This window comes from Oenanthe melanoleuca, chromosome 8 (genome assembly GCF_029582105.1).
Source record: "Oenanthe melanoleuca isolate GR-GAL-2019-014 chromosome 8, OMel1.0, whole genome shotgun sequence".
NCBI classification, from domain to species: domain Eukaryota; kingdom Metazoa; phylum Chordata; class Aves; order Passeriformes; family Muscicapidae; genus Oenanthe; species Oenanthe melanoleuca.
Window position 1 is genome coordinate 17,039,501 of NC_079342.1, and position 25,837 is coordinate 17,065,337.

At 42.7% G+C, this 25,837-nt stretch overlaps 1 protein-coding gene across 1 annotated transcript; it reads left to right on the forward strand.

The window, feature by feature from the left end:
* Positions 1-1,555: 1,555 nt before the first annotated feature.
* On the forward strand, positions 1,556-25,837 carry KDM4A (lysine demethylase 4A). The gene is made up of 22 exons (XM_056497491.1): positions 1,556-1,679; positions 1,988-2,140; positions 2,333-2,508; positions 3,674-3,788; positions 4,553-4,746; positions 6,154-6,203; positions 6,640-6,743; positions 7,806-7,943; positions 8,812-9,062; positions 9,543-9,733; positions 10,625-10,974; positions 12,589-12,709; positions 13,301-13,479; positions 15,731-15,935; positions 16,221-16,297; positions 16,997-17,052; positions 17,786-17,894; positions 18,825-19,013; positions 19,699-19,869; positions 20,336-20,455; positions 21,050-21,142; positions 22,153-25,837. Exons 2-22 carry the CDS (start codon positions 2,003-2,005, stop codon positions 22,291-22,293), a joined length of 3,168 nt encoding a protein of 1,055 aa, XP_056353466.1. The 5' UTR covers positions 1,556-1,679; positions 1,988-2,002; the 3' UTR covers positions 22,294-25,837.

Here is a 25,837-nt window from a genome sequence, read left to right on the forward strand (position 1 = left end):
TGGAGAAGAGAAGGCTCCAGGGAGACCTTACACGATTTCCTGTGCCTGAAGAGAGAACTGGAGCAGGACTTTTCACAAAGGCCTGTAATGATAGGGGGAATGGCTTTGAACTCAAAAGAGAGCAGGATTAGATTGGGTCTAAGGAAGAAAATCTTCCCTACAAGGGTGGTGAGGCACTGAAACAGATTGCCCAGGGAATATTTGGATGCCTCATCCCTGGAAATGTTCCAGACCATGTTGGATGGGACTTTGAGCAACCTGATCTAGTGGAAGGTGTCCTTGTCCAATGCAGAGGGGTGAAAGAAAATAATCTTCAAGGTCTCTTCCAATACAAACTGTTCTGTGATTCTGTGATAATAGAAAGCTGGTGTTTCTTGACTAAAGGATGGCAAGTGCAGCTGGCAAGCCACCAGAAAGGCTAGAAATGCAACTTGTCTCAAAACTGTTACCTGACAATTGTCTGACTTTTTATTGGAGGTTGTGTGTTGTGCCTGCTGCTGCTGTAATCTACTTTGGGGTTTAGTGTGTATATACCTGGCAATTCAATATCTGAGCAGGTCAGAGAGGCAGCAGACCAGGGAAAACCTGTATTGGAGTGGTGTTTTGTCAGGGCTGCTGCCTGCCTGGCATGACAGCAAGGGAAGCAAGTATTAGGAAAAACAGTGAAATTAAGGTTTTATTTGGGCATGAAGGACCAAGCGTGGTCTCTGAGGATGGCTATGACCTTTTCAGGTGGGTTGTGCTTACTTTCAAGGTTGCTCATGGGCACTTAGAGATGTAAAATGCACTTAGCACAGCAGAGTCTGAAAATCGCAGCCAGTGCCAGCCAAGGAGGGGTCAGTGTCCCTAGACTGCGTGTGTTAAGCTCTCAGCCTTGTACACACTCAAAGGCATTTGCTGCTAAAGCTCTACTGTCAGGTCCCAGTCCCTGACACAAACGGCGGCGGATTTATTGGCAGCATCCGCTGGCTACGGCGGCACTTTCCACCTTTCTGATGACCGGAGTGTGCTGGCCGAGCGCCCTGGCGTGGGCCGGGCCTGGTGCTGCTCCAGCCTCAGCCTGCGTTCGCTGCCAGACGCTCGCAGAGTATCAGATTCTACTCTGGCTTTGTTTACACACGGAAACTGTAGGAGTATAATTAGCGGGGTTCGTGTGCTCGGCTGGCAGATGCCTGTTGTGTGTGACCGCTCCGCGCCCCAAACTCACCGGCTCACTGCAGCACGCACGTACCCGGGGACAGCGTACACCTGCACCGGGCTCAGTTTCACCCGGGGCCCGAAGGTGGGGAGCGGGCGGGATCCGGGTGGGATGGGGAAGGATCCGGGTGGGATGGGGAAGGATCCCGGTGGGATGCCGGTGACTGCGGGCTGAGGGTGCCCGCAGCGGCCCCCGCCCGAACGCCCCCTAGCAACTGCCTGTCCGTCCCGCCCGCCTGCCTAGCAACCGCCCCGCGCCCGGCCTCCTGATTCGCTGGCCCGCCCCCGCCGGCCGCCGAATTCCTATTGGCTGCGAAGCGGGCGGAGGGCAGCGATTGGCTGCGGCGGCGGAGGGAAGAGGCGGGGCGGAGCGGAGCTCGGGCGGAGCGGAACGGCCGCGGTGGCGTCGGCGGCCCGCAGGACTCTTTGGGCGCGTGGTGCGGAGGGATACGTCGGTCGGGCGTCGGTACGAGGCTCGGACGGTAGGTGGCGGAGGAGCGAGACGCGCTGCCGACGTGAGCACGGCGGGCGGGGACTCGGGTTCCGCCGCGCCGGCAGAGCCGAGCCGAGCCGAGCCGAGCCGGGCCGGGCGGGAGGGAGGGGGGGTGAGTCGGTGGCGTTCTCCGCCGAGAGAGGGAGAGCGAGCCGGGGGTCCTGACGGGCACGCGTCCTCCGCCAATGAGGAGGCAGGGCCGATGCGGACCCCGCGGCGATTGGCCGGCGGGCGGGAGGGGCGGGGCGGGCGCGGTGTCCCGCCCCCCGCAAGGACACCCCCGCCTCCTCCGCGCAGGGCCGGCCCGGCATCATGGCCTCGGAGCTGGAGAGCCTCAACCCCGGGCAGCGCATCATGACCTTCCGCCCCACCATGGAGGAGTTCCGCGACTTCAGCCGCTACATCGCCTACGTGGAGTCGCAGGGCGCGCACCGCGCCGGGCTGGCCAAGGTGCGACACTCCCTCTCCCTCCGGGCGGAGGCCGCGCCGCCGGCCCCGGGCCGCGCACCGGCCGCCTCCGCCCTTTGTTTACGCCGCGGCGCCGGTGGGGCGGGCGCGCCCGGCCGGGGCTGGGCCCGAGTTCCCCGAGTTTGACGCTGTCCCCGGCCGCGGCCCCCGCTCCCGGCCCGTGTGTCCCCGCAGATCGTGCCGCCCAAGGAGTGGAAGCCGCGGCAGTGCTACGATGACATCGACGAGCTCGTCATCCCCGCGCCCATCCAGCAGGTGGTGACGGGGCAGTCCGGGCTCTTCACGCAGTACAACATCCAGAAGAAGGCCATGACGGTCCGCGAGTTCCGCAGGATCGCCAACAGTGACAAGTACGGCCGGTCCCGGGCACGTAAAGTTGGGGAATGGATTGGCTTGGGAGGGGGTTAAAGATCGTCAGATTCCCCACCCTGTCGGGGGCAGGGACTCTTTCCTCAAGAACAGGTTGCTGCGGGCTCCATCCAGGCAGGCTTTGAACACTTCTAGGGATGGGGCATCCACAGCTTCCCACAGGGGCCAGGTCCTCGGTACGGTCTGGGATCAGCAGTTTGAACGTCATGCCCTGGGCAGATGAGGTTGCTTGTACAGCAGGCTGTGTGCATGGGCATCTTTGTCACCTCTGCAGCAAGATGATGTGTAATGGCAGCAGAATTTTTTGTTTGTGCTGTGGGCTCCTGTCTGTCTGTTCCCAGTATCTAGACTATTGAAATAATTATTAAGTAGTGGAGAAAGGAATGTTCATGACATAAAAAAGGAGATGAAGAAAAGATCACTTGTAAAGGAATTGAAGCAAAATAGCCTTTGCAGTAACTAGAAAAAACATTGGAATTGCCAGCTACAACTGGTCCATCAAAGCTTGTTTTATCATTCAAAAGCAGTACAGACCAGTTATTTCAGAGTTCTGTTTAATAGAACAATTTGATGGAAGTTACTGTTTTATCCTATATATGTAATTGTCTGGAATCTGTGTTTATAGACACATGTTAAATAGGTGTTAAGATTAAATTTGTTCCCCCAGTGCTACATATATTCCAGTATAGTTAGCAGGAAATGGACATCAAGAATAGGTATTTTGCTGGTAAACAGAGCATGTTTGACCATGGTGCATCTGTGAAGGTTTATAAGTTTCACAGTGGCAGAAAATTTTGGGTTTGTTTGGTGTTTTTTTTTTAAGTTGTTCTTTGTTTCATTTCTGGTTTTGACTGCACTGTTGCTTCTAAGTAGCTACAGCTAGAAGGTGAAATTGTTCTGACCTCAGAAAAGTGTACAAAGCAAAAATGAAAGTAAACTGAGAAATGGGGAAAGTAATATTCTTCCTCATACTTCCATTCCCAAGTGTCACAGAAACAGAGCTGTGACTTCTCTCACTGCTCATCTGGCTGGTAGCACACATTAGGTATTTTTGTGTAGCTTTCCATTCTTTGAGGAAAACATTGGTTTTTAACTTGTCAAATGTCAAACTGCAAAGTCTTTAGTGTCTTTCTTGGTTTTTTTCAGGTACTGCACACCCCGGTACACAGACTTTGAAGACCTTGAACGGAAATACTGGAAGAACCTTACGTTCAATGCCCCCATCTACGGGGCTGACGTTAATGGCACGCTCTACGACAAGGTAAGGAAACTGTTCTGGTTTTCAGGTAACAGTTATCCTGGGATATTGCATTCCATAAATACTAATGTGGCATTTGACTCTTACCTTTTGGAAAGAGTTAATGATAGTCTTAGCAAAGTTCCAACTTCTGATGTAGGCAGCTGACAGAGGGACCTTTGCTAGCACGTCAGTGTAGTGCAGTTCAGTTTAGGAAAGCAAAAACCCCTATTGCCCAAGCATTGCTTTGTCCTGAAAGGCATGTGAGGGTTAGAAGTGTTGATCAGTGGATTCATGCTGCTTTGGTATCCACTGGTGTATGTTTTTTTGTGGGACAGCTCTGTAGCCTTTAGGTGGTAGGATGATAACTGTCAAAAGACAATTTGCATTCTGCTTGCTTGTCTCCTTAATTACCATGATTTATTCTTTTAAGAGATGTTTGGAATGAAAATTGGTTTTGTTCAAGAGGTTTCAGACATCGGCTCAAACTCAATCAACATCAGCTATTGTTTTCTGCTCTGTTAAGTATGTAGTTTCGTGATTATTTCTCCTTTGTAATCATTATGTTGACTGGTAATTTTTTCCCTCCTTAAAGGCCAATAAGCAATCACTATGTAAGCTACCATGCAGAACTTGGGGTTTAGGTGAACTAGCTGGCAGCTTGAGCTGCGTCATACTGTGATGGGCTGTTTCACAAGTGTCTGTTAAACTTCTGCAAACTGTCATTTTGTAATTGTGTGATTTTGTGCTTTGTAATCCTTGTTTGATATGAGGCTTGTGTTTTTCAGCATGTAGATGCATGGAATATTGGAAGATTGAACACAATCCTGGATATTGTGGAGAATGAAAGTGGCATAACCATTGAAGGAGTGAATACTCCTTACCTATATTTTGGTATGTGGAAAACTTCCTTTGCGTGGCACACCGAGGACATGGATCTCTACAGTATTAATTACTTGCATTTTGGGGAACCCAAGTCATGGTAAGATTTTCTAAGGAAACTTCTAGATGTAGGGCAGCCATATCATGAAATACTGGAGTCAAAATCATAAAGGAGTTTACTAAAATAATTACCAGTTCTCTTGCACTGCAGTACTGTATGATGGGAAGAACACTAGAAATCTATAAGGACCTGCAGAACTGTGCATGTCCTCAGTAGAATTTGTTTGGTTACCTTGTAGAAGGGTCTGCTTGCTGTCCTGATGTAGAGAGTTCTTCTGAATTACAGTATAGCATGGAAGCTCTGTGCTGTGGTAGGTCCAAAACTTGGCAAACGTGCTTATCATTTCCTGAGACTCTAACCATACAGAGGTATGGTCACCCAGGCACTGGGGGAACAGGCAGTTTTTAACAGACTTTGAAGTGTAACTGTTTATCATGTATATAAACACCAGGCTAGTGGATATCACTGAGTGGTTTGTCCAGTGTCTGAGCTTGATTCCTTGTAGGGGAGTCTCCTGAATTTCTCTGTAGCATGGGTTGCATTTTAAGAGTGAATCATGTCCTTCTGTTCACAAATTAATTTCTCAAGCAACTTCAACAATTGTTTCCATGGCACTTTTGTTGGAAACTAGTATTTTTGGCTGCCTTTTATTACAACTTTGAAGAAAAAATAATAGCTAGCACAGTGTGACCCATGAACAACCCCATGCAGTGGCAGTAGCAGGGAAGCATGAAATAGAATAGTTGAGTCTGTTGAGCTATTTGGCCATTGCTTCTTCGACATTTGGAAGAAGTGGGCTTTGCTGGTGTCTTTGATTAATTTAGCAAGGAATCCATTCAGAATATAGCACTGTATTCCAGAGTGAAAGCAAACTAAGTGGGTTGATTTTTTTATTGTAGTCATACCAGCCAGGAGTTTTGTGGCACCCATGAAAAGGTGTGTACAGGGAGAGACATAGCCCTAAAGAGCACTCCATGAGTTGTGCTTAAGGATGTGGCATCTGGCTTAGTCCCATTTTTGAGCAGCTGAAAAAGGTGATTCCATTTTCTCTCTTGCCCTGTGTTCCTCCTTGTGCTGAGTATACTGAGATTACACAGCTGTCAACTGAGACAGGGAAGAACACTTCCCGAACTTTCTCATTGCAATTTGTGTTTTGCTGCACAGATCTGCTAATTATGTACATCAGACTTTTTACTTCTTTGATTGCTTGAGTGCAAGTCATTGAAAGAAGTGGTCAGCTTTTGGGTATTGGTTTTTCTTAGGATAGAAAGGTCAAAGTCCTCAATGAAGACTTTTAACTTTAGATTAAACTTTGAAAAAAACAAATATAGACAGATTTTTTTTTTTAAGTAATTCACATCTTGGTGCCTGATTATGATTTCTAGTCAGACTTTGAGATTTTGTTGTTGTCACTTGAACTTAACAGAGCTGTTCTTACAACTGCAGGTACTCCATCCCTCCAGAGCATGGGAAGCGGCTGGAGAGACTTGCAAAAGGTAATCCGGCAGTTCATGTCCTGCTTTTTCTAAAGATGGGATCATTTGCCTTTTAGAATATAGATTACATTACTTCTGAATGTTTGCTTATAGGATACACACAAGAGAAATAGTTGCATTACAAGTAATGAACTTATGGTCTGTCTAAACTTTAATGAGAAAATCCTTAGCTATTGATTATTAAAACTGGAAGGTTATGGGCAAGGGAGGATCCTACTATTTGAGGTCTTTCTTATGTTCTTTCAAACTGGCAGCTGTTAAAAGATAAATCTTAGGGATTTGACATTTTTCCTCAGGCAAACTAGCACACTTCAAGTAAGGTGGTCCATACTTGTAGGGAAAAAGTGTCTAGACAGTCATTTTTCATAAAACTGCTGAAAAATAAATGTAGTTTGAGTGTAGTGGTAACATCTCTGCTTGTCTTTATTTTAAACAGGGTTTTTCCCAGGAAGTGCCCAAAGCTGTGAAGCGTTTCTCCGTCACAAGATGACTCTCATCTCTCCATCAATTCTGAAGAAATATGGAATTCCATTTGATAAGGTGTAGAAAAGTAATCATGGTTATACCAGCTTGATTATGAGGTTCCAGCAGCTTTGTCCTGTTTCTGACAGGAGCCAGTAGCAGATGCTTAGAGAGGAAATAGAAATAGGCAGGGTATAAGGAAATCCTTCCTATTGTACTTCCATTTATCTGGTTGTTGAGGCCTGAAAGAGTTTGAGACTGAAAAATCTGCCAAGGGCTCCTAAAAACAAAAGCTTTGTTTTCTGTGTTTTGCTTTTTTTTTTTTTTTTTTTTTCCTAACTACAAATATTATCTCCTGTGTCATATTCCTTTCACTGTTATGATGTGTATTCAGTGAAGTGAGATTTTTCTTTTTTTGTTTTAAATTTGCCCCTGCTAATTTTGTTTGTTGAAATCTGCTTCCTCAATAGAAAATAAGTGTTTTCCCCTGTTAATTTTTTAATTACGTTAGTAACTTTATAGGCTTCCTTACTTTCTCGGGTAATGACCTGCCATTCCCCCTCCCACAGAGAGATATTAAAGATCTAGTCTTGGAGTTCTCATTCAGAGATACTGTTTCATCTGCCTGGGGAGCTGAAGGGTTTTGTTGTCATAAGCCTTTACAGTGGGGAAATGTTGAAGAGCAAGCAGTGGAAGGCTGACTAGTTCTTCTTCTGTAGTGTGAACAACAAAAGATAATAGCAATAAAGTTTCAAGTTCTGTGTGGATAAAAAGTTACTCTACCTTAGATACTGTTCAGCCAAACCTGTAGCTGATACAGATAAGTATCTTTATGAACCTTATATAGCTGGTGACAAGGTATTTTTCATGTATAACTATTTCTGTGCTAAATTGACCGGTTGTGTTGTAGGAAAAAAACTGTTGAGCATGGCTTTTCAGTAAACAGATATGTAACATAAGTAGCAAAATAATGAAGGTCAGTAGCAAGTCTGTCCATTGCAGCAGGGAGCTCCAGCCACCATCTATGATTTGGATTTTTGGGTGTGCTTCAGAGAGGGGTACAGGAACTCCTTTTAATCATATTAACCAAGTACCTTCTTAGACTCTGAATAACACTGTGATGTCTCAATTGTCTTCTAGGTGACACAGGAGGCTGGAGAGTTCATGATAACCTTTCCTTACAGCTATCATGCTGGCTTTAACCACGGCTTTAACTGTGCTGAATCTACCAACTTTGCTACTCTTCGGTGGATTGAGTACGGGAAGCAGTCAGTGCTGGTGAGTGGCCTGCTGCCATCATTAAGCCCCCACTGTTAGTTTTAAGGGAGTGGTTTCAAGCTTTTTTAAGATGTGGTGTTTTTTTCCTCATAAAGTAGCAACATCCAGGCAAAGCCCTGCTTTGTGCCTTGTGTCAACCATGGATAGCATGCAACATGTTTAATTTTTTTTGTAAGTTTGTGCAGCTCAAGTGAGGCTTCAGAGGAAGGCACGGAACTGGTTGTCTTTCTAGAGGTGAAAGAATGTGCTTGATGGGCGGAGCTCATCCCTGTTTTTCCAGTATTTTGACCAGTATTTATTGATTGTTTAGCCTGGAATATGACTTTGGTAACTTAAATGACTTATCAAAATAAGTATCTTGGCTGAACCTTTAAACTGAATAGTGTGGCATCCCTTGTGCCTTACAAACAAGGGTTACGTTTTCAGAAGCTCCATTGAAGTGAATGCTTTGAAGCACTGGTTGTAATCATGCTTGGGTGAGGGAAACCTCTACTGCTCTGAGTGGGCCCAGAGTTTGTGTGGTTCTGATTTCTTCATTATAGTCTCTGGTTATGTGGCCTGTTCCTGTATGAGCTCATTTTAAAGCACTCAGCTTCTACCAGCAGTTCTTTAAAAAGACTGATGAGCTTTCTTAGTTGTGATAACATCTGGTTTTCTGTTCTGTGTTTTTTGCTGGCTTTTCTACCATTTTTAGTAACCTAATATATGTCCTTTTGATTTGTTGTGAAAGAGTCTTGAGAGTTCTGAGGCTCAGTTATATGTGAGTGTGGGATTTTGTTCCTTAAACTCTTGAGAGCAAAATGCTAGAGAAATACAGAGTAGAATTGTTGAGTATTTGGCCTTACTTGAATGTTTTCTGTGACTTCAGTGCTCATGTCGGAAGGACATGGTGAAGATCTCCATGGATGTGTTTGTGAGGAAGTACCAGCCAGATCGTTACAAGCTTTGGAAAGCTGGGAAGGATGTGACTGTCATTGACCATGCTCTTCCAACCCCAGAGGCAGCAGAGTTCCTTAAAGGGGATCTCATGCAAAAAGTCAAGAGTGGGAAGCAGTGTGCTGAGGAGATGGAAACAGAAGAGGCATGTAAAGACGAGGTGGATGGGGATGAGACAAAAAGGTACTGCTTTATATAGTCCTCTGCTTTTCTATTGGATTCTTGGAATTTGAACCCAGCTGCAATTAAATGTTTGCCATTGTGATAGAACAGTGAGAGTTAGCAATAATATTTTTTTCCTGGGAACAGTAGTGCCAGCTGCTGTTCCTCAAGCTGTCTTTGGTGGTGGATTTTTTTTTTTTTGTTGGTTTGATTTGTTTGGGGTTTTGTTTAGAGGGGTTTTTATTTAAGGTAAAGAATGCCTGGCTAGAGCATAGTTGCCTTATTACACAGTTAACATGCTGAGAAGTCATCTCTGGGGATTACTGACTTTTCCTTACTAAAGGCAAAGAAAACACTTCAGAATAATTTGGAAACTATTTGACTTTCCAGAGGCTGTCTCATAAAACACTGGTGAAAACCAGACTGTATTTTATGCATTCACACAGAAATTTAACACATTTGCATGTTTGCTCACCTAACATAGGGATTTGTCTTCTGCAGCATCCCCAAGCACCGCATAGGAACAAAAAGGCACAGGGTCTGCCTGGAAGTGCCTCAGGAGGTGAGTGAGAGTGAGGCCTTCCCTAAGGAGGAGCTGAGTTCCACACAGTATGAAGAGGACATGGCAGAGCCTTGTGAGAGGCCCACGAGTGAATTTGTGCAGCAAGGTGAACAGAGGCTCAAACGTCCAGGTAACTGTGCCAGGCTTGTCTGGAGCACTCTAAGGTATTATGTTAGTTGATAGGATGCTGGTTTGTCAGAGCCATTGCTAGCACCTCAGAAATTTACAGTAATAAGACCTGAAATATTACCATCATCTAGTTCTCTACTTATGTTTACTCTTTATTTTGCCTGCTTGCAAAATATATATGGAAATATATGGAATGCCTCAGTAGTGTAAGCTCCTTTGTATCTCTCTTGAGCAATGTGACCTGCTTATAGGAATTGCTTAGTAAAATATATGCACACTTCCTGGTACTGTGGGTCTGGTATGTTTTATAGGTGTGTTACTTGTAATTTTGTAATAAGTAGGCTGGACAAAATTCATGTGGCTTGTAATGGATGACTTACCCTTGCTAGGGGAGGAGCAAGGGGCCTATGGAACAACAGAAGAACAGGGAAAACATATGTGATGCCCTCTCTTGTATTCTGTTTTCCAGCCCTTTTGCAGCTTGTATTTAATAATCTTCTATTGGTTTGTGGTTTAGATTTTTTTTTTTTTCAAGTCTTCTGTGAATGTTTGTAACCTCTTACCCACAGCACCATATGGCCAGGATTTGGGCTGTTTTAACTACATACACATCTGTGTAAAGGATCATCTCTGTTTATTTTGAACTCGCTGTCTGCTGGTTTTGTTTGATATACCCTAGTTTTTGTGATGGAAGAGGCAATGAGCAGTTGCTTTTATTCTGACTAAGCTGTCTATGACTTTATAGTGTTAGAATTAATCACCTACTCTTTATATGATGTACTCTTTTTTTGTGTGTAGTAGTTTGTTTTTCTGTTTGGCTTTGTGCAAATAGTTGCACAAGTGTTCTCTTTTTGCCCAGACTTCAGAAAAGTTAGTATATCTCTTCTTCCAGATCGTGTGGACTCAGACAAGTTTGAAGAATTGAAAAAGGTGAAGCTTGAGGAGGAAGAAGAACAAGAAGCAGCTGTACTGGATCTCTCCATTTCACATGCTTCAAATTCCACTTCTGTGTTGCCAGCTTCAAAGCAGAGTGCTACATCCAGTGTTCAGTGCACCTCACCTGCCTATTCTTCAGACTCTGAATCGTCTGACCTGTTGGCAAAACGAACTGTTCCTGGGCCAGCCGGACTGTTCACAGTGCACAGCTACGCCAAGGGCGATGCCAGCGGCTCCGACAGTGAACAGACTCCAGGGAAGAAAGCCACTGCCACCTCCAGTGTCAGTGAGCAAGAGCTGGCAGAGGTATGAATGGCAAAAGAACTGAAAGCTGGGGGGCTGTAGTTCCATGGTCAGGAGTTTGCTGTGACAAAGCTTCTGTCTGTGCAGATGGCAGTTTCATCCCACTGGGGTTTGTTTGAGAGCTTCTCTAAACTATTTAAGTGCTGTAGTGGAAAGGAGAGGTTGATCTTTTTGACGTGGTAATGTTACATGATGACTGAGGTCATTTTGTACTAAGACGCACCTCTTTGTACCTAAAATGAATCTGGTTTGTTCCAGCCTTTATTGCAAGCACATCCATGTGATGAGGGGTTTTTAATATAAAATTGCATACATGGATACATCTCTGTGTCCTTTTAAAAGAGAAGAAAGGATGCCACAAAAATATTGATTAGGAGAATGTAAATCTGAGTGTTTAAAAGCTGCCAATGAATGTTAAACAACCTAAGGGAAGAGTTAGAATCTTATCTGGTAGAGTCTTTCCAGTATTTTATTTTCCTCTTTATATCTGCATTTAGACAATGGGAGGCCAGTAATGGCTTCCTAAGAAGTCAAGAATTATACCAAAGGAATAGCAGATAGACCAATCTTGATAATTAAGCTGAAGCTGAGAGAGTTGTCATGGCTGTTTAAACTAAAGACAGTAGCTGTTGCAGATACTGATGTCTCCATTGCATGCTCTGTACAGGGAAAAGGTAAAATGTTGAATGGGTGTGGATTGTCTTCCCCAGGTGAACTTTGAAACAAATTTTCAATTAGGTGGTAACTGGGAACGCTAATTTCAATATTTCTTAGAAGTCTTGTCTCCAACTCTGTGTAAGAGAACAGAAGTAATGATTATTATGCTCTCTTCTGGCTTTTATGAAAAGAAGATATTCAAGCATATGTAGGATGCATTCAATCTAAGATTTACTTCTGCTTCTAAAAGAATAACAGATTTTTTTTAAAAGGGTAGGCTCTTACCTAGAGGGAGACTTCCTGAACTTTTGAAATCATTACCTTTACTGCTCTGCTTGTCAGATTAGTAGTAATTTTGTCAGTGTGTTACTTGTTTTTGTATGAGGATAAGGGAAGAGGAAATAGCTGTTGTTGCAATCTCCTTCTTCCAGTCAGTCTGGTAAGACATCAAGGCAAGTAATAAGCAGAAAGGATGAAAATATCCTTCATTTGAAATAACCCTTTTAGTTTGAGATTGTTTTCTAGTATTTTTTCTAGTTTATTTTATTAATTCTTTTAAATTTGGAATATTTTAAGTGACACACACAGTGAGGCTTCTCCAGAATTCATGGGACTTCTTATCATGGCTCTTTCAAGTTGAACCATTCAACTTGTTTTTGTTTCTGCCTTTTACATGATTCTTTAAAGAAACAGACTTGCATGAAAAGCTACACTGGGACCTGTGACAAGTGTCCATTCTACTGACTCAACAGAGCTAGCACAGCTCTGTCCAGTTTTTCATAACTAAAGTGCTCTGAGCACTTTGAAATAGAGTTTAGAGCTGAAGTTACTTTGGAAATAAAACTGTGGAAGCATGTGTTCATTTTGAAGAAGTTTCTCTAAGTTCCAAGTAAATTCCTTCCAAAGTGATGTCCAGAGGGCGCGTGCTAACTGACAGCTGAATTCCTTTTCCTGCTCCAGGTGGGAAAGGAGTATGTGAGCTCCGTGAAGGAGAGTAAGAAGTCCAAGGGTCGTCGGCAGCCATTGAGCAAACTCCCACGTCATCACCCACTCCTGGTGAAAGACTGCATCAGTGATGATGGTAAGGAAAGCCTTACACTCTTTGGGAAATTGGACAGATGCTCTCAGCTTTTGTGGGCAGTGTGGGATATTCTGGTAAGAAACTGGCGATAAACAGGAGTCAGTAAGTGACAGCTCTGCCTCTCAGACAGGATGCATAGCTCATTGTATCATTGAACATTTCTCTCGAATGGTCATCTTTCTTTCCTGTATTTTTCTTTGGAAAGCAAAATTAGACCAGTACCAGAGACTGTTGCCTAACTGCATCTGTCTTAGACTATTCCAATCATTGATGTAAATATTCATGATTTTTAAAAAAAAACCCTAATGCCAAATTCTTTGGCCGATGACTTTAGTTTTGATGTACATGTAATTTGGAGCTGGTTATGTTCTCACACTAAGCCTATTTTGTTGTCTGTACTGTTGCTTGATTAGTAGAAGCCTCTTAGAAAGGAGACTGAATTGCTGGTTTCCATCACCCTTCTGTCAGTTTGCTTTCTGGCAATCTTTCTTTCATCTCCATTCATAGCTTCTTGCCTTATTTAGTTTCATTTACAAGAAGAACATCTATAAAAGGCCACATAATCACTGGGTGAATGCTCTCTTATCACAGAGGCATCAGAGCAGCTAACTCCTGAAGAGGAGGCTGAGGAGACAGAAGCGTGGGCCAAGCCACTGAGCCAGCTGTGGCAGAATCGGCCGCCAAACTTTGAGGCTGAAAAAGAATACAATCGCACCATGGCCCAGCAGCCCCCCTACTGTGCTGTTTGTATGCTCTTCCAGGCGTATCAGGTATGAAACCAAGACTGTTCATGCTAGCACAGAGGTAACAGAGTAGCTGCTGCCGTGGTACATAGTTTTAAATATGTGGGTTTGCATATTGCCAGTTAACTAAAGCTATATCAATGTTGCAGCCTTCCCCAGGAGTTGTTCCAGGAGAGCACAGGTGGGTGAACATCCTCACACCTGTGAAGGGCCCCTCTGGGTTCCCAGGGGCTCACTCAGCTGTTCAGCAGAAGCTTTTGTGTTTTGTGGCTTTTGCACAAACCGCAGAATGGAGCTTAAATGTCTGGAGCCGGCTGTAAAATCTCACTTCTCCTTTCCAGACTGACTCCTTCACTTCTAAAATGTTCTTAAGAAAACATTTTAGGTCCTCTCTTAGTCTTTGAGGAGCTTGCAAGGAAGAAAACCTTTTACTTAAAAGAGTTTAGGGTTGTGTTTGTAGATGGTATAGATTGAAAGCTGTCTTGTCTTGCAGCATATCCATGACAGTAGCATGGGATGGGGTGCAGAAATCCTTTGTCATGTTGAATAAACGTGCAGGCAGGAGTCCCTCACTGAATTTTTTGATATACCTAAGATAAATAGTTTTAAGATAGCTTGAATAGTTGTCTGCATGTTTGACCTGCAACTTTGAAATGGTTTGACCCTTCTCATACACTAAGCATATTTGATTCATTTGTGATGACTGTATAGTTGTGGTGACACTAGAAACATGTTCACCACAGTTTTGGAAATAAAGGCCTCATATTTTTGTTGAAGATTTATATTTCATATAGTTCCTAATTTTAATGAAAACCACAGACCATCGTTTCTGTTCAGTCTTGCTATTTCTGTCTGAGAGTAAGTTCTTAGGAATGGAAATTCTACTTAGGAGCTGTGTGGTACATGAGGATTTCACTGGTATATAAGGTATAAAGTTAATGATTTGAGGACAGTTGAGGTTCTCTTAGGATCTTCCTTGTGAGTTGCTGCTGAGCAGAAAACTCACCTGAAAGTTTTCAAATGGTTGTCCACACCAGGCAGTGGAGCAGAAACTCTTCCAAGATTTGAGCTGTGGTTAGAGTCTTTGTTCCAATTTCAGAAAGTCTACAGCAACTCTGGAAACTTACTTCAGTTACCCGTTCAAATAAAAAATTGGCAGAAAATGCTAGATAAATATGCACTTTTCCTTTGGGAAGAAGTGTATTTGCTGCTTGGGAGAAAAGAAAATCATAATTTTCTTCAATTTTGTTGTAGATTTCCTTCAGTTGTTTTGTCTTTTGCTTGACATACAATGTAAGCTTAAATCAGTAAGTTTCACAGAATGAAACTAAACAAGACTTGTTGAAAACATGTCCATTTCCTTCCAACTGTGAGCATTACCTGGACTTTTTTCCATAGCTTTTGAGGCACTGTAGGAGGGACAGTGCAGATTCATTCTGCTACTGCAATTTCTGCTAACAGTAATTTTAAAAGATTAGACAAGCTATTTTTGTGGTAGCCTACAAGGTACAAAAGATGGTTTAAACATTTTTTCAAAGAGAAAGATTAATTTCTCTTTAGCTGTTCAGAGGAGTAGCTTGAATGGAAATACATGTCTGTAAACTTTATATGTCTTAACTGTTTGATTTGACATTGGTTTAGAAGAATAAATTACAAAAGGTTAGCCTGAAAGTCTCCTGAGCTTTATATGGGAAATTGCATTTTTAGTCTGTTTATTTTCCAGGAAAAAAATAATTTTTAGGCCCATTAGACTTGTTCAGAACACACTGGGAAAAAATAATGGAGATTGTAGCAGTTGTCTATTCATGTATTGGTAATCCTTCCATATTGAGGTAAGCTATGTGTACACTGATGGATAGCAGTGTTGTGATCCCCTGTATTACAGGGGGAATACATAGAAGAGGTGTTGCCTATAGGGCATGAGGTGGGCTTGGTGATTCCACCTCTTCTGTCAGAAGAGATGCAGTTTGATGTGAATCTGAGTTTGATGTGAATCTGTTGCTCAACAGAGGGATGCAATTCAGAGTTTCAGTTTAATAATTCAGTAGAAAGTAATTTCATTCTGAAGCCACAGCAGCTGAAGATTTTATAAATATAACTATAAATAGTAGTAAATAGTTATAAACACAACTGTATTTTCACCTAACCTACTGACTCTGATTTTTCAGCACCTTCATTTTTTCTTTAAATTGGATATCTGTATGAAATAATGTGTGAGTGAAGATGATGCGAGACCATTTTACTTGTAAAATTTAAATTCCCTGTCCCTCCCTCACAGGCAGAATGTGAAGGCAGCAGTCAAAACTCTGGAGTAACTCCAGCTGCTGCGGATGGGAAGGTCCGAACTAAACCCCTGATTCCTGAAATGTGCTTTACTGCAACTGGCTGCAGTACTGACCTCAATCTTTCAACTCCCTACCTGGAGGAAGATGGAACCAGTGTACTCATCACCTGCAAGAACTGCCATGTCTGTGTTCATGCAAGTGAGTGCATCCTGATGTTACCCTCAGCTCTGGTGTTCTCTGTACTGAGCCTGTACATCATGTCAGGCCTCTGCCAGTTAATCTAATGTACAAATAGGCCAAGTTCAGCTCTTACCAGAGGAGTATATACTTGATTTCTGGCTGGTGGGGTAGGCTGCATGGGTGGCTTCAAATACACAGCATCGTCCTGGGGCTTGTTGATTTTAATTCTTGTTTTACTTCTGTGTTCAAGTGAAATGGGTTTGAGTTGAAAATAAGCTCTTAAATGAGATGTATGTGTTCTAGGTTGTTATGGTGTATCCCCTGACAAGGCCACTGAAGACTGGATGTGCTCCCGGTGTACAGAAAATGCATTAGAAGAGGTAAAGTTTTTCACAGTACATCTGGGAACTTGGCTACAAAGTTAATTCATGTAATGTTGTGGGTGTTGGTTCTCTAAATTATCCTGTGAAAAGAGCACAATTTAGAGAATGTTTAGGAGCCAGTCTCTTGTGTTTTGGTACTTTTAAACCATAATGATATCCTTTTAACTGATGCAAAGCTGCTGAGCTCATTTGAGTCAGAGGGAAGACGTTCTGCCTGAATGCTCCATTTATTGTCTGAGTTTACAGAAGCTACTATTTCTAAGCCAGAAAATAACTTTTGTTAATAACTAGGCAGGTATGCACATGTGAAGAAAGCAAGAAGAACGGGATTCCCTCAAACAGCTATATAGATTCTAGGTCAGTGGAATGGGTCAGCCTTTTGATTATTATTTCCTCATGTTTGTTCCAAATCCTTTTACACATCCCCAAAGGATACAGGGTATTGCAGGTGTAAAAGGAACTCATAACAAACAAGTTAACCCTTCAGTGGTAGGTTCTGCCTGCTTTCAACAGACTTGGGAGTCCATATTTTTTTCCCTAAGGGCAGCAACTTTTGAGAGCTGAGGAGCTGATCTGTATAAGGTAGTTAGCTCTCTTCTGACAGCAAAATAGTTTTTTTCCTCTGGATGTGCATTTTGAGGTGGAAGTTCTGCAGCAAGTGTGGTGCACTAGCTAATGCTTTCTTCTTTACTCCAGGACTGCTGTTTGTGTTCATTACGAGGAGGAGCCCTGCAGAGAGCCAACGATGACAAGTGAGTGTTCCAAATTTTTTTTTATTTTAAGGAGAGGCTCAGTTCCTGAGTATCTGAGGGTGAGCTGGTAAACCGAATTTGGTGTAACAGAGTGACCAGCAACACCCTTCACACTCTGTGTGTTCACTGTGCTCTCATGCAGCAGTCCTCACCTCTTTAGGTAATGCCTGGTTTTCATTCTGTTGATAGCAGCTGTTAATTGCTTTGCATTTGATAGTGCAGAGCTGTAAGATGCAGAGGTATAACCTAGCACATAAAAATAATTTTGATTTTCTGTCTTACTTGAGGTTACATTAATGACAAAGGGCAGCCATGGTTTTAAGTAGCACAGCTTTGAAATTCAAAGTACCTCTACAACAAAATGCGCATACACTGTCCTGTGTGCTTTGGGTGTGGTTGATCATTTAAAGTTATTTGATGCAAAATGCAGTGGAGCAGACTTGTAGCACCATGAAATAACTGAAAATTGGCCAGGCAGCCTTTTATCATGCAGGAGTCACTAAATTGCTTTCCTGTTAAGCCTGTTAGTAGTAGATTTTATGTATAAAGAAATCTTGGGTTCACACTACATGTAACCTATTAGTAGCACTAGGAAGATTACACCGACCATTCTCAGAGGTTATTTATTGTGGTTTATATGGCAAACTTGAACAGAACCATATTTATTTAAACTCCAATGCGTTCTCTGATGGCCTAATGCATATTAATTTCTTTTTCCTCTTTATCCTGACAGGTGGGTTCATGTGATGTGTGCTGTGGCTGTACTGGAGGCAAAATTTGTGAACATCGCAGAGCGGAGTCCTGTAGATGTTGGCAAAATCCCCCTGCAGCGTTTCAGACTGGTAAGGATCACCTGTGCTGCATCAGTGGTGTCTCTAGACCTTTCAGAGTCTGAAGGGTTTTGCTTATCTCATCAAACCCAAGTCATCTTGGTTCAGTCTCCAGACTGAACTATATCATCTGCTCAGCTTTGTGTATGAGAGATAGCAGTTGTCCATATTGCCATTTTTTTTTAATCTTTCCTTGTTCTAGTACATGTTTATTCACATGAAGAGCCAGCAAAAGGGGCACTTTTTTCAGTATATGCCAGATAACATTTATACAGTGGTGTAATGGTGATGATTTGTTGTGCTTGTTTTTCTCCTCCATAGTAGTCAGCTTGCTTAGTTGACTGCTTTCCAGCACTGAGATGCTTTAGGGTATGTGAGTAATTCCTATAATGGGTGAAGGTCTTCAGCAGGAAAGCCACTGTACTTAACTGTAACAGCTCAGTGTTGAGGGGAGAATGACTCTGCTTTGCATATGCATTGCAGATAACATTCTTTTCCTACAACTGCCCAGCAGGCCCAGTTGAGACACGGTGGTAGTGACAGAATTTTAACTGTTACCTCTGTGGTCATTTCCCATTATTCTAATCTTGTTGCTTGTATTTATGTAACATTTTAGTCAAGTGCTGAAAGGCCGTATTGAGATGGAGCATTGCAAGCTGATCTAATCTAAGATCTGTTGCTGGCATCCTTGGGTTGCATGCTTTGTGCATGTTGAGCTGGTAGATATTTAATTTACATTTTTCCTCTACTGCTTTACTTTACTTTTATGCATTATTGTCTTGTCATAAACAAAAACTGGTAGCTGCCCGCTTCTGTTTAGTCAGAAAGCAGCAGTGTTTTTAAAGAGGCTAAATGTCACAGCTCTTACATAAGCTGTTAGCTAGCTCTTGGTGTGGGGTACAGTGTTGTACCAATCAATAACTTCTAGTTTCCTGTTCACAGAAATGCATCTTCTGCAAGAAAAGGAGAAAGAGAATTGCAGGTTGCTGTGTACAGTGCTCACATGGTCGGTGTCCTACATCCTTTCATGTCAGCTGTGCCCAAGCAGCAGGAGTCATGATGCAGCCTGATGACTGGCCATTTGTTGTCTTCATTACCTGCTTCAGGCATAAGACTCCATCTCAGGCAGAGGTGTGTAGGTGTGTTATTCCCAAGATTTGAACTGCGGTGTCTTGGAGGCACTGAAAAGTTTTTAGATTGTGTGATTATTTTGAAACTTCATTGAAGGCTTGGTTGTCACACAGTATGTAATGTAATCTAATGGTGTTGGTCTTGGATTCTGATCTCAGCCTTGCTGCTACTCTAATCTTAGTCAGGTCCTTTATTGTACTTCTGTTTGCAGACCAGAAGGACTGAAAGCATCACATCCCTCCTGTGGCAGTTGTAATGAGGAACACTAGTGAGATTTATGCTGTGATATTTAATATGCAGGAGTTAGTGCCACTACTCTAGCAGTCTGCATGAGTGGTCAAAAAATTTTACATTTAAGTGATTGATTAGTTTCTTAAGTTCCCATGCAGCCTTTTTAACCAAAACCACAACAGTCTATTAAAGAATATTTTCTGTAAAAGGCCTTCCATTGCTCTTAAGAATGAGAACCTGATTTACTAAGTAAATTAAGGACAGTAGTGCATAACAGATTATTCTTCAGACATTTAAAATTCCGGAGGCAGAACTACTCTGCTGATGATGGCTTAAGTAGAGTAACTCACCTGAACTAAAATGTTTTGCTTTGTTGTCTGCCTCTACTGGAGCCATGGTTTTCAACACATTTGTTATTGAGTCATTGTATAAAAAGTGATTTTTCTCTTCTCAGCGAGCTAAGGCTGCACTCCAGGATCTGTCCCCTGGACAGATAGTCATTAGCAAGCACAAGAATGGTCGCTTCTATCAATGTGAAGTGGTCAGCCTTGCAAAGGAGACTTTCTACGAGGTCAACTTTGATGATGGCTCCTTCAGTGATAACCTGTACCCAGAGGACATTGTGGTATGTTGTGCAGTGGGGTTGTGATATAGGACACCTGATACAAGTTAGTTCTTGCTTCTGTACACAGACAGCAGACACATCAGGGGATCTGATAATTGTTCCCTGGGTCCTGTAGTGGCTGAGCTGTGCTGCAGGATGGCCTTAGGGATGTTACCTGAGAGTCCATATAGGGACAGGTATTACATGGAGTGCAGCTAATCTCTGGCTGCTTAGCAATGGTCGGTCTGAAGGAAAACTTGTTGATACTTGCATGCCATCCCCACATCAAATACTTGGAAGTTACCACGGTTGGGATTTAAATGCAGATGACATAACTGGATGTCATCTCTCTCAGCCTGGTTCTCCATTCCTAAAATGGAGAATTTTTGTGCTTGTGTGCAGTATGACCTCCTGGTGGTTTGCTGAATCTTCACATAAGGAAGCTGCTTACCTTCCTTGTCTCTCCTATCTTCCCTCTTCATTCTAGAGTCGAGATTGTCTTCAGTTAGGTCCCCCTGCTGAAGGAGAAGTTGTGCAGGTGAGATGGACAGACGGACAAGTTTATGGAGCCAAGTTTGTCGCATCACACGCTATCCAGATGTACCAGGTAAAAAACTGCTGTCTAAAAATTCATCACTCAGAACAGCCAATCATGTTAATAGGGTTGCTATAGGGGATTCATACTTAAACACTCCAGGGTAAGGTACTCTCACTATGTTTAGCAAGGATGCTGGCAAGAGTTGTTGGAAGTGATTACTTGCAGCTGTATGTACATCTGGCTACCTACTTGAAAGTGTCCACTTCTGAAAACTGCTGATCTGCAATTCTTCATCAAACTCTGCTTCTGTAGTTTAAACTACTTAAAATAAGTTTATTTTGCTTTCCTCTAGTGCGAGTGCACCATGCCTTTCATGCTTCCAAAGGGATGAATATTCAGGCTGTATTAAAGTGAGCAGCCAGACTGCCTTGTCAGGTGTTAAAAGAATATCCCAAAATTTTCTGGGCTATTATTGTCATGAGATTATTGAGGTTTTGATTCAAGTCTGCTGCAGTGTGCCTAGCTGCATATGTATCTTACAAATCTCAAGTGGTAGAAGATTATTTCATGAGAGAGCTCCTGGGAGAAGGCAACTTCTGGGTAGCTGTGGCAGGGTTCTAACTTGTGAGACTTCTGACAGAACAACTTCTGGTTCTCTTCTAGGTGGAATTTGAAGATGGTTCACAGCTGATGGTGAAAAGGGACGATGTATATACTCTTGAAGAGGAGCTTCCTAAGAGAGTGAAGTCAAGGCTGGTAGGTAAACCGGGTGCAAATTCTGCTAAAAAAGTTTGTTTTCATTTGTGCTTGAACAGCAACCTGAGCATGTGATGGCAGCAAATCTGGTGCTCTCCTTAATCACTACAAAGCTCAGTAGTTGATCAAGCTACTAAAACAAAGTTCTGTCTCATTCTGGAGAGAATTTCTCCTTCTGCAGGGGTGTGAGTTTGTATCAGAGTCACAGACTGGGAGAGCACACTAATGCTTTTTCATACTTGTATTCATAAGTTCCATTGTCTACTTCCATTGCAAAGAGTAGCCAAGTTCCTTCAGTTACTCTTTGTTCTGACAAGTTCTTAGTAGGGTTGCATCAAAAGAGCTGGCTGTTGCTTGAGACTGTAAAATAATTCAGGTGGGAAAGGACCTCTGCCAGTCTCCAGACACCTGTTCCAAACAGGGCTGATTTTCAGAAAGTATTGCTCAGGGATGTCTCTATTTAAGTTTTGGTTACAATAAGGGTGGAGATCCCACATCCCATTTTGTTGCTTGATACTTCCCACTACAAAAACTGTAGTTATAAACAGCACACTGGAGTGTCTTGCTTTATAGTACAAACATGTAGATCTGATCTGATGCAGATCTGTTAGCAGGCACACAGGATGTTAGAGGCTTAAGAAAAAATGTATTGTAGCTGAATTGTGACCAGGTGTTTAAACATGCCTTCTCTATAAAGCAGAAAATGTACTAGGCTGTTTGAAAATTGGAACAGCTGACTCTTTTTACTGCTCTGAGAAAATGATTGTGAATTTAAATCAAGTGTGCAGTTACATGTGAAACTTGAGATTCTTTGGATCTCTAATTAGAGTTCACCTAAATGTATCTCCAGACTTGTAAATCCAGTTTCTTAAATATTTTTCTTTTTGTGTTTGAAGAAGGCTGAATGTTTCCATGTGTCTTGGCTTGGTTCTTTCTTACATGCAATCTGAGGATGTGGAGACAGGGATTTCATCTGTGCTCTGGTGACTAATTCTGTCTTTTTCTCTTAGTCAATAGCTTCAGATATGCGCTTCACAGAGATCTTCGAAGAGAAGGAGGTCAGTCAAGAGAGGAAGAGACAAAGAGTGATCAATTCACGCTACCGTGAAGATTATATTGAACCTGCCTTGTACCGGGCCATCATGGAGTAAACGCTGCCTGTGGCAGAGGAAGAAGATGCCCTCCTCCCCCAAGGATTTAAACGTTCCAGTACAACAGGCCATATTTGGATGCTTTGAATCCAGGGTTTCTTCTGGGGTTTTGTTCTTTTATATTTTAAGGAAGCTAAAAAGCTGATGCTCTGCAGTAGCTGTAAGGCAGCTGTTGGATAGTGAAAGAGATCCCATTTGCTGAAGCTGATGCCTGCACACTGCTGGTCTGAAGTTGGGTCCGTACCAAATAAGCCAGCTTGGGGATGTTGCTTTCATCTTGTTGAGCAGTCTTGCTTTTCCTTTAGAGACAATTTTGACAGGTGGCAAACTCTTTGGGGAGTCGTTGCCAGGAATCCTGGCAGCTGCAGAATAGTGTGGTTTACTGTTTTAATTGAGTAATGTTCCTGAATTTAGGAATTTCCCTGGTAACCACACCTGGGCTCGAGCAGGCAGTATTACTGGTGCTGGAAATGGAACCTCTTTTATATTTATATCCTTTTATTTGTCGCAAGCAGCTTCAGTCTCTTGTTTCCCAGCACCTCCTTTCTGAGGTTGAGCTCTAGGCTGTTCAGGTCTGAACAGACAGGAGGTGCTTGTGTGAACAGGTGAAATGTGAAATTGAATCCTATAGGACAAATTATTTAACCTTCCATTTAATATTTTGTTCTGATAGTGCTTTTGACTTACTTAATCATAAGTTTAATTGTTAATAGTATGTGCCTCAGAACCAGTGAAATCTCTCTGGAGCCTTGTGAAGTGCAGCCTTCTAAAAAGAATAGGTGTTCAGCTCCCAAAGAGTTTCTTTTGAGTTTCTCTAAGGCAATATGAATAAAGGGACAGTCCTAACTCTCCCTTGTTGAAATCCAAGCATCACAGTGTTGGGGATGACAGGGCAGCAGTATCTGAAGCAGTGCTGCTCTGGGGCAGCACTGTCTGTCATGTGTCCGCAGGCTTTTGCTTACAGCAGCTCCTAGTGGGTCTGACAGATGAAGTATGCACTGAGCTGTGTGTTATTACTGAAAGGCTGTGCAGTGCTCTTCTGAAGCAGGAGTGCTGCCATGTTGCTGTCTGGCAAAGGTTACCGTAGCATTTTTATAGAGTATTAGGACACATCTCAGTTGTGGTGGAGAGAATTTGCTACCCCAGCCATATGAAGCTGAGTTGAGCTGGGTAGTAGGTGTTCCTGGAAGATGTGCCAATTTGCTCCTAATAATATAAGCATTAACACACCACGGTCGGAGCAGTGTAAATACATGTTCCTTTCCCGTTCTGTAGGAAAGGGATTTTAGGTTATGGAGCAGATTGGCCATCTCTTTCTGCATGAAATGATGGGATGAATTTTCCTACTGGAGAAAATCATGATTGTGTGTTCTCTAGAAGCTGTTCAAGAGGAGAATTTTCTAATGAAACAGACCTAATACATCCCTGCTTCTATAGGGACATGGCAATTTGTCTGCAAAGTCTGGATTTGTAACTTTTTTCCTTTTGTTACATAGGAACGCTATAAACCAAACCCTTCTGAAACCCCGGTGCATCAATTTGTGATTAGCAATAAAATGTAGTATTGAGTAGTGATACAACTCTTGATCAGAAAAGAAATAAACTGCAACTTTTATACAGAAAATCTTTAGCTCTACATTTTTATAGAGTCAGGAGGATAAGTAGCAAAGATTTGCACAATCACTTTTTTTTGTTTTGCATAGAGGTCACCTGTCATATTTTTCTGGTGGAATACCTTGTTCATCGGTATTGGAAGGCTTAAACAGACTCTGAAAGGAGATAATGGCTTTCTTTTGTGGTTTTTGGTTTGGTTTGGTTTGGTTGGTTTTTTTGTGGTTTTTTCCCCCTTTTTACAATGTCCAGAACTCCTGGTCTCAGAATATTAAATGGTTTTCTGATGAATGGGATAGCAGGCTTGATAAAACCAGGATCTGTTAAGACCTGAGTCTGGTAGCTACAGTTAATCTGGTCCAGGCAATAAGAACAAAATTGCGCTTTGACATCTGAGCTTGTGTGTAAGCCTCTGAAGTGATGTGCTGTGAGCAAATGTGGAGAAGAGCTGGTAGAGCCTTAACAAACTTGCCTCTGTTCTGTCAGAGTTAACTTGGTATTAACCTCTCATAGGATGGACACTACCTGTGTGTTACTGAAGAACATACTCCTTGTCTCAATCTGCCATTCTCCTTCCAGAGAAAAGGTGCCTGCATTTAGGCTTTGTCCCCAAACTGCTATAGAACTTAAATGCATCTTTTAGGTGCCACGTGCCATGCTACCTGTGCTGCAAAAACCTAGATCTACAGCCTTGTCTAAAACGATGATCTGGTAGGAAACAGCTGGATTTATTTGGTGTGGTGTTCTTCTTGGGATTGGTTCTTGGAGCTGCTCTATATGGGGCCAAGAGTTGGATTTTATTGATTCTTGTGTGTCCTGTCCAATTCAGGATATTCTGATGTTTATCTGCAGCAGGTTTTGCCGCTCACCTCTGACAGTATTGAGTGACTTTCAAGAGCTCCTATGCATAGTATTTATTCTGGAACAGGAGTTTTGTTATCTGTTTCTGGCATGTTTTCTGCAGATGCCAGATATGCCCTTGTTGACAGTTGCACAGTTGACTGCACTGTATTGGAAACTGCTGCCATCCTGCACTCTGAGACAAAGGGCCTTCCCAATTTTCTTGTCAGTTCTTGTCCTGCATCATTCAAATGTGAGCATACTGTTACCTGCTGCAGGGACTAAACTTTGTTTTGGCTTCTCTCTGAACTTAAAATCAGTGACCCTGATGTTTGAGGGATCTTTATTATATGACTTTGCAAAAGCAATTGGGTTTATGGCTTGAAGTATAACAGATAGCAATAAAAGCTCTGTACAGAGTAGCTGTCTCAAGAGTACTTGGCATTCCATTACCAAGACTTACAATGTCTGATAATTTTCTCCAGTGGTTTTGGTTTTTTTGGAAGTGTTTTTATCCCTTTTACGGCATCATTCCAGTGAGGGTGAGGGGCTGCCAGATTATCAGCTAGTCAGGTGTTTCCTGAATATTTTCAATACAAAATCGTGCTCAGTGGTGCTCAGCTCTGGTGGCCCTTTGTTTGGTCCATTGCATGTGGTGCTGCAGGCAGTTGACCTCTTCTTCACTTTTCATGAAGCTTCCATCTGTGACTGGTTCAGGTTGGACTCAAAAGGAACAATTTTTGTATAAACGAAGAGTGGATTGCCCTTGATTCAGGATGAGCTTCACAAGTCAGTGATAACTTTTCACAGAATTTTAAAGATTACTATATTCTATATAAAGCACCTGATTGCAGTAATATTTCTGCATCTGGCTGGACTTCTAGGAGACATCTCTTCTATCAGCAGACTTCTCAGATGACCAGAGGCAGTACTGTCAGTAGAAGAACCCATTCTCCATGCTACTTCTCTCTCTTTCTGGTGTTTTGAGCTGGGTTGAATTGATTCTGCACTGTTTGAGGAGGATAGTCACTTATCCTAAGGCTTCTGATGCATCTCTGTTCTTCCATTCTTAAACTTGGCTCCTGTTATCTGA